This window comes from Sceloporus undulatus, chromosome 1 (genome assembly GCF_019175285.1).
Source record: "Sceloporus undulatus isolate JIND9_A2432 ecotype Alabama chromosome 1, SceUnd_v1.1, whole genome shotgun sequence".
Classification (NCBI taxonomy): domain Eukaryota; kingdom Metazoa; phylum Chordata; class Lepidosauria; order Squamata; family Phrynosomatidae; genus Sceloporus; species Sceloporus undulatus.
This window is the reverse complement of record NC_056522.1, coordinates 231,878,013-231,890,662: the sequence shown is the minus strand read 5'-3', so window position 1 is coordinate 231,890,662 and position 12,650 is coordinate 231,878,013. Positions and strand designations below refer to the sequence as shown.

General features: G+C 38.6%; 1 protein-coding gene across 1 annotated transcript in view; it reads right to left on the bottom strand.

Moving 5' to 3' along the window:
• Positions 1-12,650, bottom strand: part of TMEM163 (transmembrane protein 163) — a 108,053-nt gene that overhangs the window by 22,683 nt on the left and 72,720 nt on the right. The window contains exon 5 of the mRNA XM_042462239.1: positions 2,260-2,356. Coding sequence (XP_042318173.1) covers positions 2,260-2,356 — 97 coding nt within the window. The remainder of the gene's footprint in view (positions 1-2,259; positions 2,357-12,650) is intronic.

Genomic DNA, 12,650 nt, shown 5'->3' with positions numbered 1-12,650 from the left:
CATCGCTCCCTCTTTAATGTCCCTGAATAGTTCCTGGGAAGCAGATTTCCTATGAATGCAAAGTTTGTGTTCATAGGAAATCAGCTCCCCTTCAGGGACGTAGCTAGGATTTTAGGAAGCGGGGGGGGGGGGTTCCAGACTAAGTGCCACCATTATAATGGGGCTTGGGTGCAGCGGTGCAGCAGCACACACCATTCATTTTTCTAATGGAAGGCGGGGTCCGGACCCCAAGAACCCCCCCCCAGCTACGTCCCTGTCCCTTTGCAACAATTCAGGGATGCTAGAGGGAGCAACAATTCCCTGATGATTGAGGAAGTGCACCTGACTTCCAGATACACGCGCTTCCTCCATGTTTCAGGGATGTTTCATGGACATTTTAGCAGCGATACAGCCATGTGTGGAAATTTTCTATGAGAGGTTACGTGTGTGTTGTATACTGCAATTGTCTTACACATTTTGTAATCTTGTAAGTCATTTTGTGAGGAAAGCATGTCTTGAAAGGCAGTTAAAATAATTTAATTAAATAACTTGTTACATAAATTGCAAGTAAGGATTAAACAATTTAACTCATGCAAACTTGTGTGTTCCTTCAATATTTTGCTACTCACAAAGAGCTGGTTTTATGTTCCTCATTGGACCACGCAGGGAAAGAAACATGTGTTATAACCACATGATTGAAAATCCTAGGGAAAAGAAACTTGTGGCACAACCACATGATTGAAAATCAGAGTCACGCAGCTAAAATTTCATACCATGCTTTGAAAAATCAATTTCTAAAGGGGAAATGATTACTGGAATTTAAAGCAAGTTAAATTTTTAAGAGTCTTCAGAAATAAGCTCGTCTGAACCAGTGTTAACTGTGCACAACATGGACTTAATTCATAGATTAATATACAGGCTGTATAAATATTCCACATGTATATAAATATAAAGGAGACTTTACTATAACATTTTCACTTATAACAGCCCTTGTTGGAGCCCAACAGGGGAACCAGCAAGCAAGCTTTCTAATCTAGATGGTGTACAAATCAGCCATAAGCAAATCCTGGTAACAGTAAGAGGAATTTTTATTCCTATGATGTGAAGAATGCTACTCCACTGTATTTGGTTTGGTTCAAAAGAGTTGGTGAAGGTAAAAGGAATTTTTATTCCTATAATGTGTAATGTTATTCCTACATCAATGTATTTGGATCTGATGGGAAATGTTAGAATATATCTAGATGTAAAGGACTTCAAAACTGTCTATTGATGAAGTCAGTGGCATCGAATTATATGTGGCCTTTGTTCAAAAGTTGGATTATTTACCTTAATAGTCATTTGTCTTCTACTAGCAAAAAGATCCATGCCAAATGGACTTTCACATCTACCATGCCTTTAAAGTTATAGAACTATATGGGTTGTGCATTTAATATGGATTACAGACTGCTCATATTAATTTCCTGGAAATTAATATTTTAAATTAATCTATTCACATACCAACATATATACATGTATTAACTGTACATATTGATTAACTGATGCTCTTAGCTTGTTATTTGGATGCATTACTGAGCAGATGATAACTTTTTGAGAAACCTGAGCAAATCTGCATCCTGTTTATTTTTAAGCATTTACTTGTTTTAATCACTCCTACACCTGTTGTTTGAAGAGTAAACTAAAATTGAAATGCTAAAATTCTAGTGGTGAATAGGTTTCCACTTATAATTGTACAAAGAAACTATATCCAATCAGCAAAATTAAGCTATATCCAGTTCAGTGGATAAATACCAATTAACTTCAAGAGACATACATTAAATATAAAATAACATACCCTTAAAATTTTCAGGGAGATCCACTAACTTAAGACTTTATCACACAGGGGAAATCCCATGCAAAAACAGGGGTTTAAATTGGGGGGGGGGGACCACAAAAGTGTGTTGATTTTCACACAACATCATTGCTAAACTAATGTTAACCCAAACAGAAAGTGGAAGGAAAGTAGACAAAAGCCATTCCTTTTTTACTTTTGGAAAATCCCAAAAATGAAAAGAAACAGCTTTTGTTTACTTTACATTCAGATTAACACAAGCTTAACAATGTGAAAATCAACTCGCTTTTGTGGGGGTTTTCTACCGTTTAAATCCTGGTTTTGCACAGGATTTCCCCAGTGTGATACACTCCTTACAGAATAGTGTGCTAGGGAATTTTATCTATAGTTCATCTTATTGCAACATCTGATCCTAAGCATGCTAATTAATCAGATAAAATAAAAAGGCTTACCACTTCTGGAAGCAACTTAGTCGCAAGGTCATGGATAGCTTTGATCACTATACATAAAGCAGACAGAAGAAATATCACACCCAAGATGACACAGGCTCTGTTAAAAGTGGGAAAAAAGATGTGTAACTTTTGGAGATCATTAAGTCAAGATGACTTATGGTAAACATAGGAAACATCACTGAATATAATCCCTATACAAGAAAGATTTGTGAAGTATTAAACCTACTATGCTTGCCTTTTAATTACAGGACAAGAAAGCACAATTATTGGAATTCCAATATCTGGACCAGCAGCCTTGTGGCACTCCTGACACACAGACATTGCTTGCTTACTGAACTATCTGGGTTTATGCCCAGTCCAGGGCTTAAAGAGAATATGAAATGGAGGCAGACTTACTAATTAGCATTTAGCAATACCTAATTTTTCTTCAGTTTGCAAACAAAACAAGCTTCATTTATATACTGCTTCATAATGCCTAAGCAGTGTCTAAGTGGTTTACAACTGTAAACTGATGCAGTATAAGCAAGTAGCATTATTTGAGCTGAAAGTAAGATTCACAGAGCAACATGCAGTCTTATGAACTGCAACTTAAAGCAAAAAGTCTGTGGTTGGAATCCAAACTTCATTGCTAAGAGAAATAACTTTATGTAGCTATTAACAAATCCTACATAAATAGAACTTGTGGTAACACAAATGTTCTGATTATTGCCCAGACTATTCCAATAAAGGATGCTGAATGTTCTGTCACTTTGTAATCAGAATCTGTTTTCTTTATTACAAGAAATAAAGCAGCATTGCCTCTCATTTGGCATTTAGTGTCTTCTTATCTATCAGGAGAACAGTCTGAGGCTATTATAATTAGCACAGCAGGATTCTATTTTTTACCCTGTAAACATCAGCCAATCTGGTGGTCTGGCACAAAATGCAAAATTCACATGAAACTCATTAAAGAATCTGCTGAAGAGTCAGCAGGGTTCTGCCAAGCTTAAGAAATGCAGACTCAGTCATAGCTAAATAGTATAGTGATGACATATTTGGCATATTCCATTCAGAAATGGGTCGTATCATACATTCAAGTGCGGTCAAGATACCATACATGCAAATGGAGTCGAAGATATAACAACAGTAGGAAGAAAGTACAGTGATAACACACAACCAAAGAAAATCATAGACTGTGCATGCTCGCTGTTCTCTATAGAGTAAACGTACTTAACACAGTCACTGAAAAGACAACTCTGCTAATGTTGAAATAAATGTTTAGTGCCCTGCGAATACTGATATTCACAGACAAGCCTGTTCTCTTTATCAAAACCCATGGCCCAAATAACAATTAGTTTACCAAACCTTATGTATTGGAATATATCTATTCCAAAAATTGTTCATAGCAGCATCTCATCACTTGCCACATCCTCTGCACATAGGCAGAGGTGGCAGGAGCTGCCCCAATCCCCGCTACAACTCGCTTCACTCAGACAAGCATCACTAATGTATTCCAGACCTGTAACCTCACTCATAATTAAATCGTGGAGCCCATCTTTTCCCACACTCACCCATTTACTGAATAGTAATGCTGGTAGTGCTCCAGTGCTGGCAATAAACTGGAAAGGCAGGGAGAAAGGAGATCTAGTCCATCTGGGAGCAATGGTGATCCACCCAAGAAGGCAAACAGATATGGCCTCACCCCTTCCCTTTCTCAGACCAGGAGTGTTATTGTGCATCACGCCAGGAAAAGAACATTTTCCACAGCACTTACAACACAATAGCCCTTGTGAAAACTAAATTTCCTGGTTATATGTGTTTGGCCTACCATATTACACATTAGCACATCAGGCACATGACATGAGGTGAGGAAGAGAGTTCCCCTGTCCTCTTTTTCTGTACAACTGCCAATACCAGAACATCAAATTATTAGCAAGTAATCTGACAGAGAAAGGAGAAAAGATGAAATAACAGTGGAGTTTTGCTTTAGCCTGAATTTAAAATCTGCTGGAGTTATAAAAAAAATTAGCATGAATTTAAAATCTGGAGTTAAAAAATATCTTTGAGTGCTTATATTCACTAATTTCAAGTTTGCACATTTACTGACATCCTGTTTACTTCACCACATAGGAGATTATTGCACACCAAAAAGAGTGTCCTTTCCCCGACAGGATACAGCCACATTTCAGATTGCAATCGAGTCTTATCACACTCAAAAATGTCAACGCCATCACAGGGCAACTGCAACCCGCCAATTTTCAAAGACGGGAAGGTCCTGTCTTTGGAAAAGCTGGCTAAACACAACTGGTACCTGGGCTACATGCAGGTTGCAGTCACCCAGTGGCAGCGGTGGCATCTGTGAGTGTGATAAAACCCACTTGCAATTCGAAACGTGACTGTATCCCGTCAGGGATAGGATGCGTTTTTTTGTTGTTGTTGTTTTGGTGTGCAATGATTTCCATTCACTCTCTTCCTGCATCAAGTGATTTTCTCCACCATTTCTTTCCTCCACCATGAGTTTGATTACCGACAAGCTTCTGTTAGTAAGCCTACTTTTCTGTTTTTTAAATAGGACTATGCTTGTTTCTTTTTCTTTTAGATTTTACGGATGGATATGGGACTGGTTGTTGTTCAATTTCTGCCTGCCAATTTGATTACTCTCCTTGTGAGATCCGCTACTATCTCTCATATTTTCAAGCAAAATTGGAGGAATTGTAATGTTTGCCTTGATTCTGAAGCAAGCAAGTTTAATATTCATATTTCTAAACTGACAGTATTACAGTTTCTTGTCAGAATATCTTGTGAGAAGATAATTCTAATAGAGGTTGTAGACTACTGTATTTTCTTCATTCACTAATCTTTCATTTCCATCCCTTCTCTATCTCCCATTTTTCTGATCACAGACTCTGAATGCAGTATATCAGCACATCATAATTAAATTCAACACTCCACAGTAAAATAATATTCCTGGTGGGGAAATAACATCTACAACCCCACATGATGTTCTGAAACCTGCACACTGCACTGTAATAATAAACATGCTTAAATTGTATTACTGGAAAGCCCAAGAGTACAATTGTAATATTAGTGTGGCCAATATGGCAACACCATTTCATGCACGTGACATTGTAGAAAGATACAGCATAATATTCTGAAGACATCAACTGTACTTATTATAAATGAAGCAAGGCTGAGCTCTGGAGTATTATAGCAATAGCAATAGCAAGTACATTGCTATATTGCTCATCAGTGCACTTAAGCACTCCCTAAGCGGTTTACAATGTGTAAGCTAATTGCTCCCAATAAGCTGGATACTCATTTTAGCAATACAGAAGGATGCCATGCTGAGTCGACCCTAGAGCCCTGGGATCAAACTCACAACTTCGTGGCTGTGAATGGCTGCAGTACAGGCATTTAACCACTGTGCCACCAGGGCTCCCTAATTATTAATTTATTATATTTGTATCCCCCCCTTTTAATCCTTAAGAGTTTAAAGTTACACTGGTACCCCGGGATACGAACGCGCCGCGATACGAAATTTCCGGGTTACGAAAAAAAAAATTAATTAATTATTTCCGGGTTACGAAGGTTTACCCGGGTTACGAAAAAACGCTGGCGCTTTTTAAAATGGAGCCGCGGCGGAGCCGCGGCTTTTCCCCATTAGCGCCTATGGGGATTCGGCTAACGAAAAACTTCCGGGTTACGAAAATGGCACCGGAACGAATTAATTTCGTAACCCGGGGGACGAGTGTATTGTGTAGCCTGGCAGTAGCTTGTTAATAATACTAAATTTGTCCAAGGGCAGCCACAACTGAGCAAAAACACAAGTTTCTTACATCTTACTACTTACCATCCAGCAATATAGTATTTATCTCTAAATGTTCGTTATAGATCCCACCTGAAACATACCAAAAGCTGTGAGGTTTATTGAATGAACAGCCTTTAATTGCAGCCTTCTTGTTCCTGTTCAAATAATTAAGGGCCCAAACAGACTGGCCAAAATAAAGCTGCTTCGGGTCACTAAGCAGGTATGCTGTTTAAAGGACACACACATCTGTGCTCCAAGTCCTTAGGACTGGTGCGTGATTTTGGTGCAGCTTCCGGCCTCTTAGGACGCATGCATCATTTAAATAGCATGCTTCTAAAGTGACCCGAAGCAGCTTTATCTGGCCAGTCTGTTTGGGCCCACAGTTAACAAACACTTATTTAGGATGAAACTAGGTGTAGTGTTACTCTCTGAACATGCATTTAAAACACACACACACACACACACACACACACAAAGAGTAGCTATTCAACTATTATCACAGTACAGCAGTATTTCAACTACAACTATTTGAGATTACAAAACTTGAGGAAGAAAAGTTGAACCCTTTCATCCCGTACTGTGGTCCTGAGGAAAATGGCTCATCAAAAACGTTTGCATTGGAAAGACTACATTATCTTGGTATTAATCGAAATTTTCTCACAACACTACAGCAATTTTTAAAAATCACTTTTCTTAGAGAATTCATCAGAAAGTGTTGAACCCTTTTTTCTTCATCTGCTCTGATCCCAATAGTTTTCTCCCTGTTTGAACCCCTGGACACAAGGTGCAAATGATAGACATACTTAAAAAGAAAATGTGCTGAGGACCAGTTTCTTCAATGCTAACTTCAGCAAAAGGTTTGAATTTCTCTTTGTTCAACTTCCCTTACTTTGGGGAAAAAACAGTCCTTCAATAAAGTTCTGAACTGTCTGTTGTTATTTGCACGTTTTGTACAGTTGAGAAATGTCGTGAGAAAAGAAGGGCGCAGAGACAATAGTATCAATGTTGTCCACCCAAGTTGCCCACCCAAGTATTGGTAGTTGCCACCCAAGAAGGAACATCTGCTGCTCAACACTGCTTTTCCTGCTTCCAGTCATCTCTTCATATATGCAAGGGAAACCTAATCCCAGGAAATGATTATATAGGTTTGTAGATGAATGAGTATATATGGAGGAGAGGGAATTGTACATTTGAAGATTGCAAACACCAGAATTTGACTTGATTTACACCTCCTGACCAATGGATTTTTACTTTCCTACCAAATGTTTTTAGTGGTTGTTCTTTTTATATCTCAAGTAGATGGTCTCAAGCAATTTTCCTCTGTAGAAGGTATGCTTGACCCCTGGGACAGGCATGAGAATACAGTGCTAGGATAAAATGTGGATATAAGCTCAATCACAGCCTTCATTGAAATTGTGAGTAGAAGACCATTTTTTTCAGGACTGCGCCTCAAAATCATTCCTAGAATACAAGAAAAATAAATCTTCACTGACAGCCAGTATTATCAAACTGAGTCCATCACTAGAATTTTTTCCCTAAAAGTTCATATGCTGCTGCACTTTTTTTTCATTCTTGCATAGAAACTACATTTATCTCTGATATCCATCAGTGATTTCTGCATAGAAAAAGCCAAAAACTTACAGAGAAAATGCAAGTTCTTTAGATATTTCATTCATCATTGGAACCATCCTCCAATGCACCCTCCTGACATTTCTAATATCATCTATTAGAATACTTGCCATCTATGAATGAGTTCCACTCCTTTGATCTTTTTACATGATAGTTGTTAAAGCAAGAAGAGAAACATACTGTGGCTACAATCCTAAACCAACCTACCAAGAAAGAAGATCCACTCAATGAGATGGAATTTGCTTTTGAGTAAAGACATAGGATGGGCTGAAAATACTTACTTTGATATGTTTTACTGGACAATATAAGCAGTGAATGAGAACGTCACCATGACTGCATGACAGAGCATAGATACACAAACACAAAAGCAGGAAAGTGATGTTGCATCTATATCCTGTTCATAGGATTTTCATAGCCATCTGGATAGCTTTTTGGCACAATAAAATGCTGGACTAAACAAGTCTCATCTTATCTGGCATAGCTATTATTCTATTCTTATGTAAAGAGCCAGTATGGTGTAGTGGTTTCAGCACTGAACTGTGACTATGGAGACAAGGGTTTGAATCCCTGCTCAATGAGAGAAACCCACTGGGTACTCTATGGCAAGTCACACTCTCTCAGCCTCAGAGGAAGGCAAAGGCATACTCCTTCTGGACAAAATAAACCAGGAAACCTCTGTAATAGGTTTGCCTTAGTGTCACCATAGGTCAGAAACAACTTTAAGGCACACAAGAACAACATTTGCTTATATGCTTAAGTATAACTATATAAAGTTATCACACAGTTTATAGTAACCAGGCATAACAATAATTTAGAAACAAAACAGTATATAAAACCATGAACTAAAATTAAAAACAGGGACAAACCAGTATTTCTGCCTCACCAACTGCAAAATAACTTTTGTCTGTGTTCTTCACAAGTAATGTCACCACCACTGATATTTTCATACCTCCCGAACCCAGATTATGCAAGACTCCAGCTTGTATACTCATGGATAAGGATAGACCATGCTTCAGAGTTTCCCTGAAAACTTTAACAACCATGTCAGCATGCTTGTGCCAAACAGCGAAGCACATAGTTATGACCAAGTCACTGGCTAGATGCAAACAATCAAGTCAGCTCTAACTTAAAATTCAATACAGCTATACCTGAGTTTACAAAGTAGATGTATTCATAGATGTTACTTCTTTAACAAAAAAAAATTGTTACCAAAGACAGAATTAATATGGAAAGAACAAGGAGAGGTTATTACGCCACAAAGAAAAAAGGCAGTTCAACATGTTTCTGCAAAGTTTTTATTCGAAACTAAACAATATGCACATATGAAATGAAACAGCCAGATCAGATAAACCTTGCACAGTAAACAAAAGCATCGTGATCCTTCTATAAACCACTTGAAGCTTCTTCCAAAATAAAAGCCTTCACTTTTCTTATGATTTTCATTTGGGGTCCAGACATATAGATCTATGTTTTTTAACATGGTGGGAGGCACCAGTGAGGCATGTTTATTTGCATTTCTCTCTGTTTTGCTGTTAATGTATGCTCAGTAAGGGACTCTGGAGGCAGCTGCTGTTTACTTTGCCTGTTGTAGGTAAACAGGCACACAGAGCTACAGTTGAATCAGCTAGAGTAGAATCTTGCGCTTTCCCAGCCGATGTTGCCAGGCGTTCCCATTCCATTCCCGATCCATCCCAGAGGAGGCGATTTTCAGGAACTGTTCAGAAGCATTCCTGAAAATCATCTCCTCCGCAACGGCGGGAATGGAATGGGAATGTCTAGTGGCATTGGCAGTGTTCTGGTGTATGGTAAAATGCATCCCTTGCCCCATTCTGTTCCCATTCTGCCCCCTTTCATTCTGCCCCCATCAAGTCCCCAAGGGCTGTGCGATAAACTCTTTTGATTGTTGTATTATTTATTGCACACACACTGCTGCAACATCATACAGAAAATCTGTGTTTCTCCAGCCCTCTTTCATCATCCTCCTTAAGGTGATAATGCTATTTTTAAAAAGTCTCTCAAAACAAAGGATGAAGAGGACAGTAGCTTGGAGGGTATAAAAAAAACCCTTTGTAAAAAGGAGAGTTGCTATCAAAGGTTTTGTTAAATGAGACATATCCATAGCACTTTTATTGAAAAATAAAGCAGAGAGTTCAGAAATTAACAGATTTAATTACCTGATAAAATTTATATGGATCCTACAAGGGGAAGAGAAAAAAATATTCTCCTTCTCTCCCCAAGACTCTGACAGTAGTACCTCCAGTCATTATTTTATGTTTTACCAAATGCATCCCTCTGGAAGTGTAGGAATGTTCCTGAGAAAATATAAAACTGACCAACACCCAGGGAATAATTTCAGTCCATTCTCCGGGTGATTCTTGTGGCTCATACGCTCTGCAGTATATTTAATCATTTTTAATTATTTCATCATTTTTAAATGATTTCACTTTTATCAAATATTTTTTAGCTAACAAAAGCCAGTACTGAAGGCTGATAAAGATTAATGTGAGTACTCAACAAAAAAGGGAAAGGGGGGGAAGGGAAAAGGAAAGGGAAACAAGCTCTTCACATGAAGCTGATATTCTACCTGGGTTCATGATTACCTTTCTGCTCAGCAGAGGAGTAAACAAGGGAAGGCAAAAGAACAGATCTGCTTAATACATTCATGGCAATTCTGACAGTGAGGTACAAGGTTAAATTGCAATGTTTGAGTTCATCCACGTAAATTTCATGAATTCATTCATGTTATTACTGTATTAAACTGTGATGTTGCTATAGATCAGTTCTACAGAAGCCTTATGATTCTTCTGAAAGCAGAGTTCAAGGTCTGAATTGTTCAGTGCATCTAAAAAAGGGAGGACTGTCTTCATCAAACTGCTCAGTAATATAGACTAGGAAATAATGGCTCAAGGACACCCATTCTGCACCAATACTAAAACTAATTCTACAACACCTACCATAGAAAAAACAGGTTTATATTTAGCAGAATGCATTCACCAAAGGCAAGATGAAAACCCAAATATGTGATATTACCTCTCAGATGACTCATCATTCATTCAGCACATTTAGCTAGGGCAGCATCTTTTTAATATACTGGTTATGAAAATTCTGCAGTCATGAAAAATTCATGAGTGTGTCTATCTACCTATAATAGAACATCTTAATGGCTATAGCACACACCTTTTCTAAGTGTGCTGATTTCTCTCTGCATTGCAGCTACAATATTTTTGTGCATTCCAACTTAAGTTAACAAAATACTTTCTCAATCTAGAAAGCCATCCCAAAAATATCTTTAAAAAAAAAGAAAAAACAAACCCCTAGCTCTTCATGTTTGACTAACACAAGTATAAACACATTTTCCCACTTCATTTTTCTGTTTAAAATTTTAGACTTCCAGTCTAAAGTAGAAGCAGTATTATCTGTCAACAGTTACTTAGCCATTTTGGAACCACATATGTTCCCCTGGCCTACATCCAGTGTTATACAAGCAAGCTTCCACTCACACTCCAGGAAGCCCTTCACCTTCTTCCCTGTGTGCAATCCCTTATGCTCCCCCCTCCAATCTTCTTCAATCTGCCCCAAATTCTCAACAGCAGATTTGGAAGGAATCTATTCTGTCAACAAACAATATAAGATGCATTCCCATGACTACACAGTGTAAATAATATTAATGTAGCACAATAGGCAAAAACCATTTCATTGCTATCGTGTTAAGTTAATTGCACATTTGAATCCAGTTTGGTCAAATACATCAGGGGGGTGCAGTATCACCATGAAATCATTTGCACTCTAGGTGCTAATACATTTCCTTTTGTCTATCTAAATAGAGCACAGGTAGGAATCATGCAGTCAGTATATCTCCAAGCAACCCTAGCTAACACAGCCAGGAATGAGGAATGCTGAGGCTTGTAGTCCAACAACATTTGGAAGACTGGATGAATTCCATCCTTCGAACAGAAGCCATCTTAAACCTAAATCCCAAGCACTAGTCCCAGGTACATTACACCCACTGAAGCAATTGAAACTTTGTAAGTCCTTTGTAAGAAATTGTATTTAGGAATTTGCCTATGTTAAAGTGCACTCCACCGGTACTTTTTCCTTCATGCCTACGGTTTATCAGAAGAAAACAGGAAAAGAGATTCCACCTTAACATTAGGAGGAACTTCGTGGCAGTAAGAGCTGTTAGACAGTGAAATCCTTGGAGTGTGGTGGAGTCTCCTTCTTTGGAGATCTTTAAGCAGAGGGTGGATGGCCATCTCTTGGGGATGCTTTGATTGTGAGTTCCTGCATGGCAGGGGGTTGGACTGGATGGCTTTTGTGGTCTCTTCCAATTCTATGATTCTATGAAACTTTTACCTGTGAATGTCTCACAAACATTGCTGGGTAGGGATAGAAAAAATCTGTTATTTGTTTTCGGGCTGAAAAATGGCTTTCCTGACAATTGGGAAACCTAGTTGGGAAGAATTTAGTGTGGCTCCGCTTGGTATTTACGCATCTCAAAACATTTTAAGCAATTAATCTGTGCAGAAAGTTGAAGCTGTGTAAAAAAAAAGACACATACAGTACCCTCCAACATTTCACAGATGAAAACTGAGACGCATGTGATCTAGCAACATCAGAGCGTGGTCAAGGTAGCAAAAGTTATTAATGAGGAAGAACACATGAGCTAGGAGACACTGCAGTTTGCTTTTGCCTAAGCTGATAGGGAAGGGCAAGTCTCTGCCTCCTCTTCCCCCCTCTCCCTCACTGAGCTAGCCACATTACTGCACTACACTCTTATAGTGGTACTATAGAGCTTTTACTGCTCTAGCTGCCTCCTGTTGCATTTTGGGGTTTGTAGTTCAGTGAGGCCTAAGAGCTCTCTGGCTGAGAATTGTAAATGCCCCTCCCTCAACTGCAAATCCCAGAATGCAACAGGAGGCAGCCAGAGCAGAACAAGCAGAATAGCAGCACTGTACGAGTGTAGTACAGTTTCTTG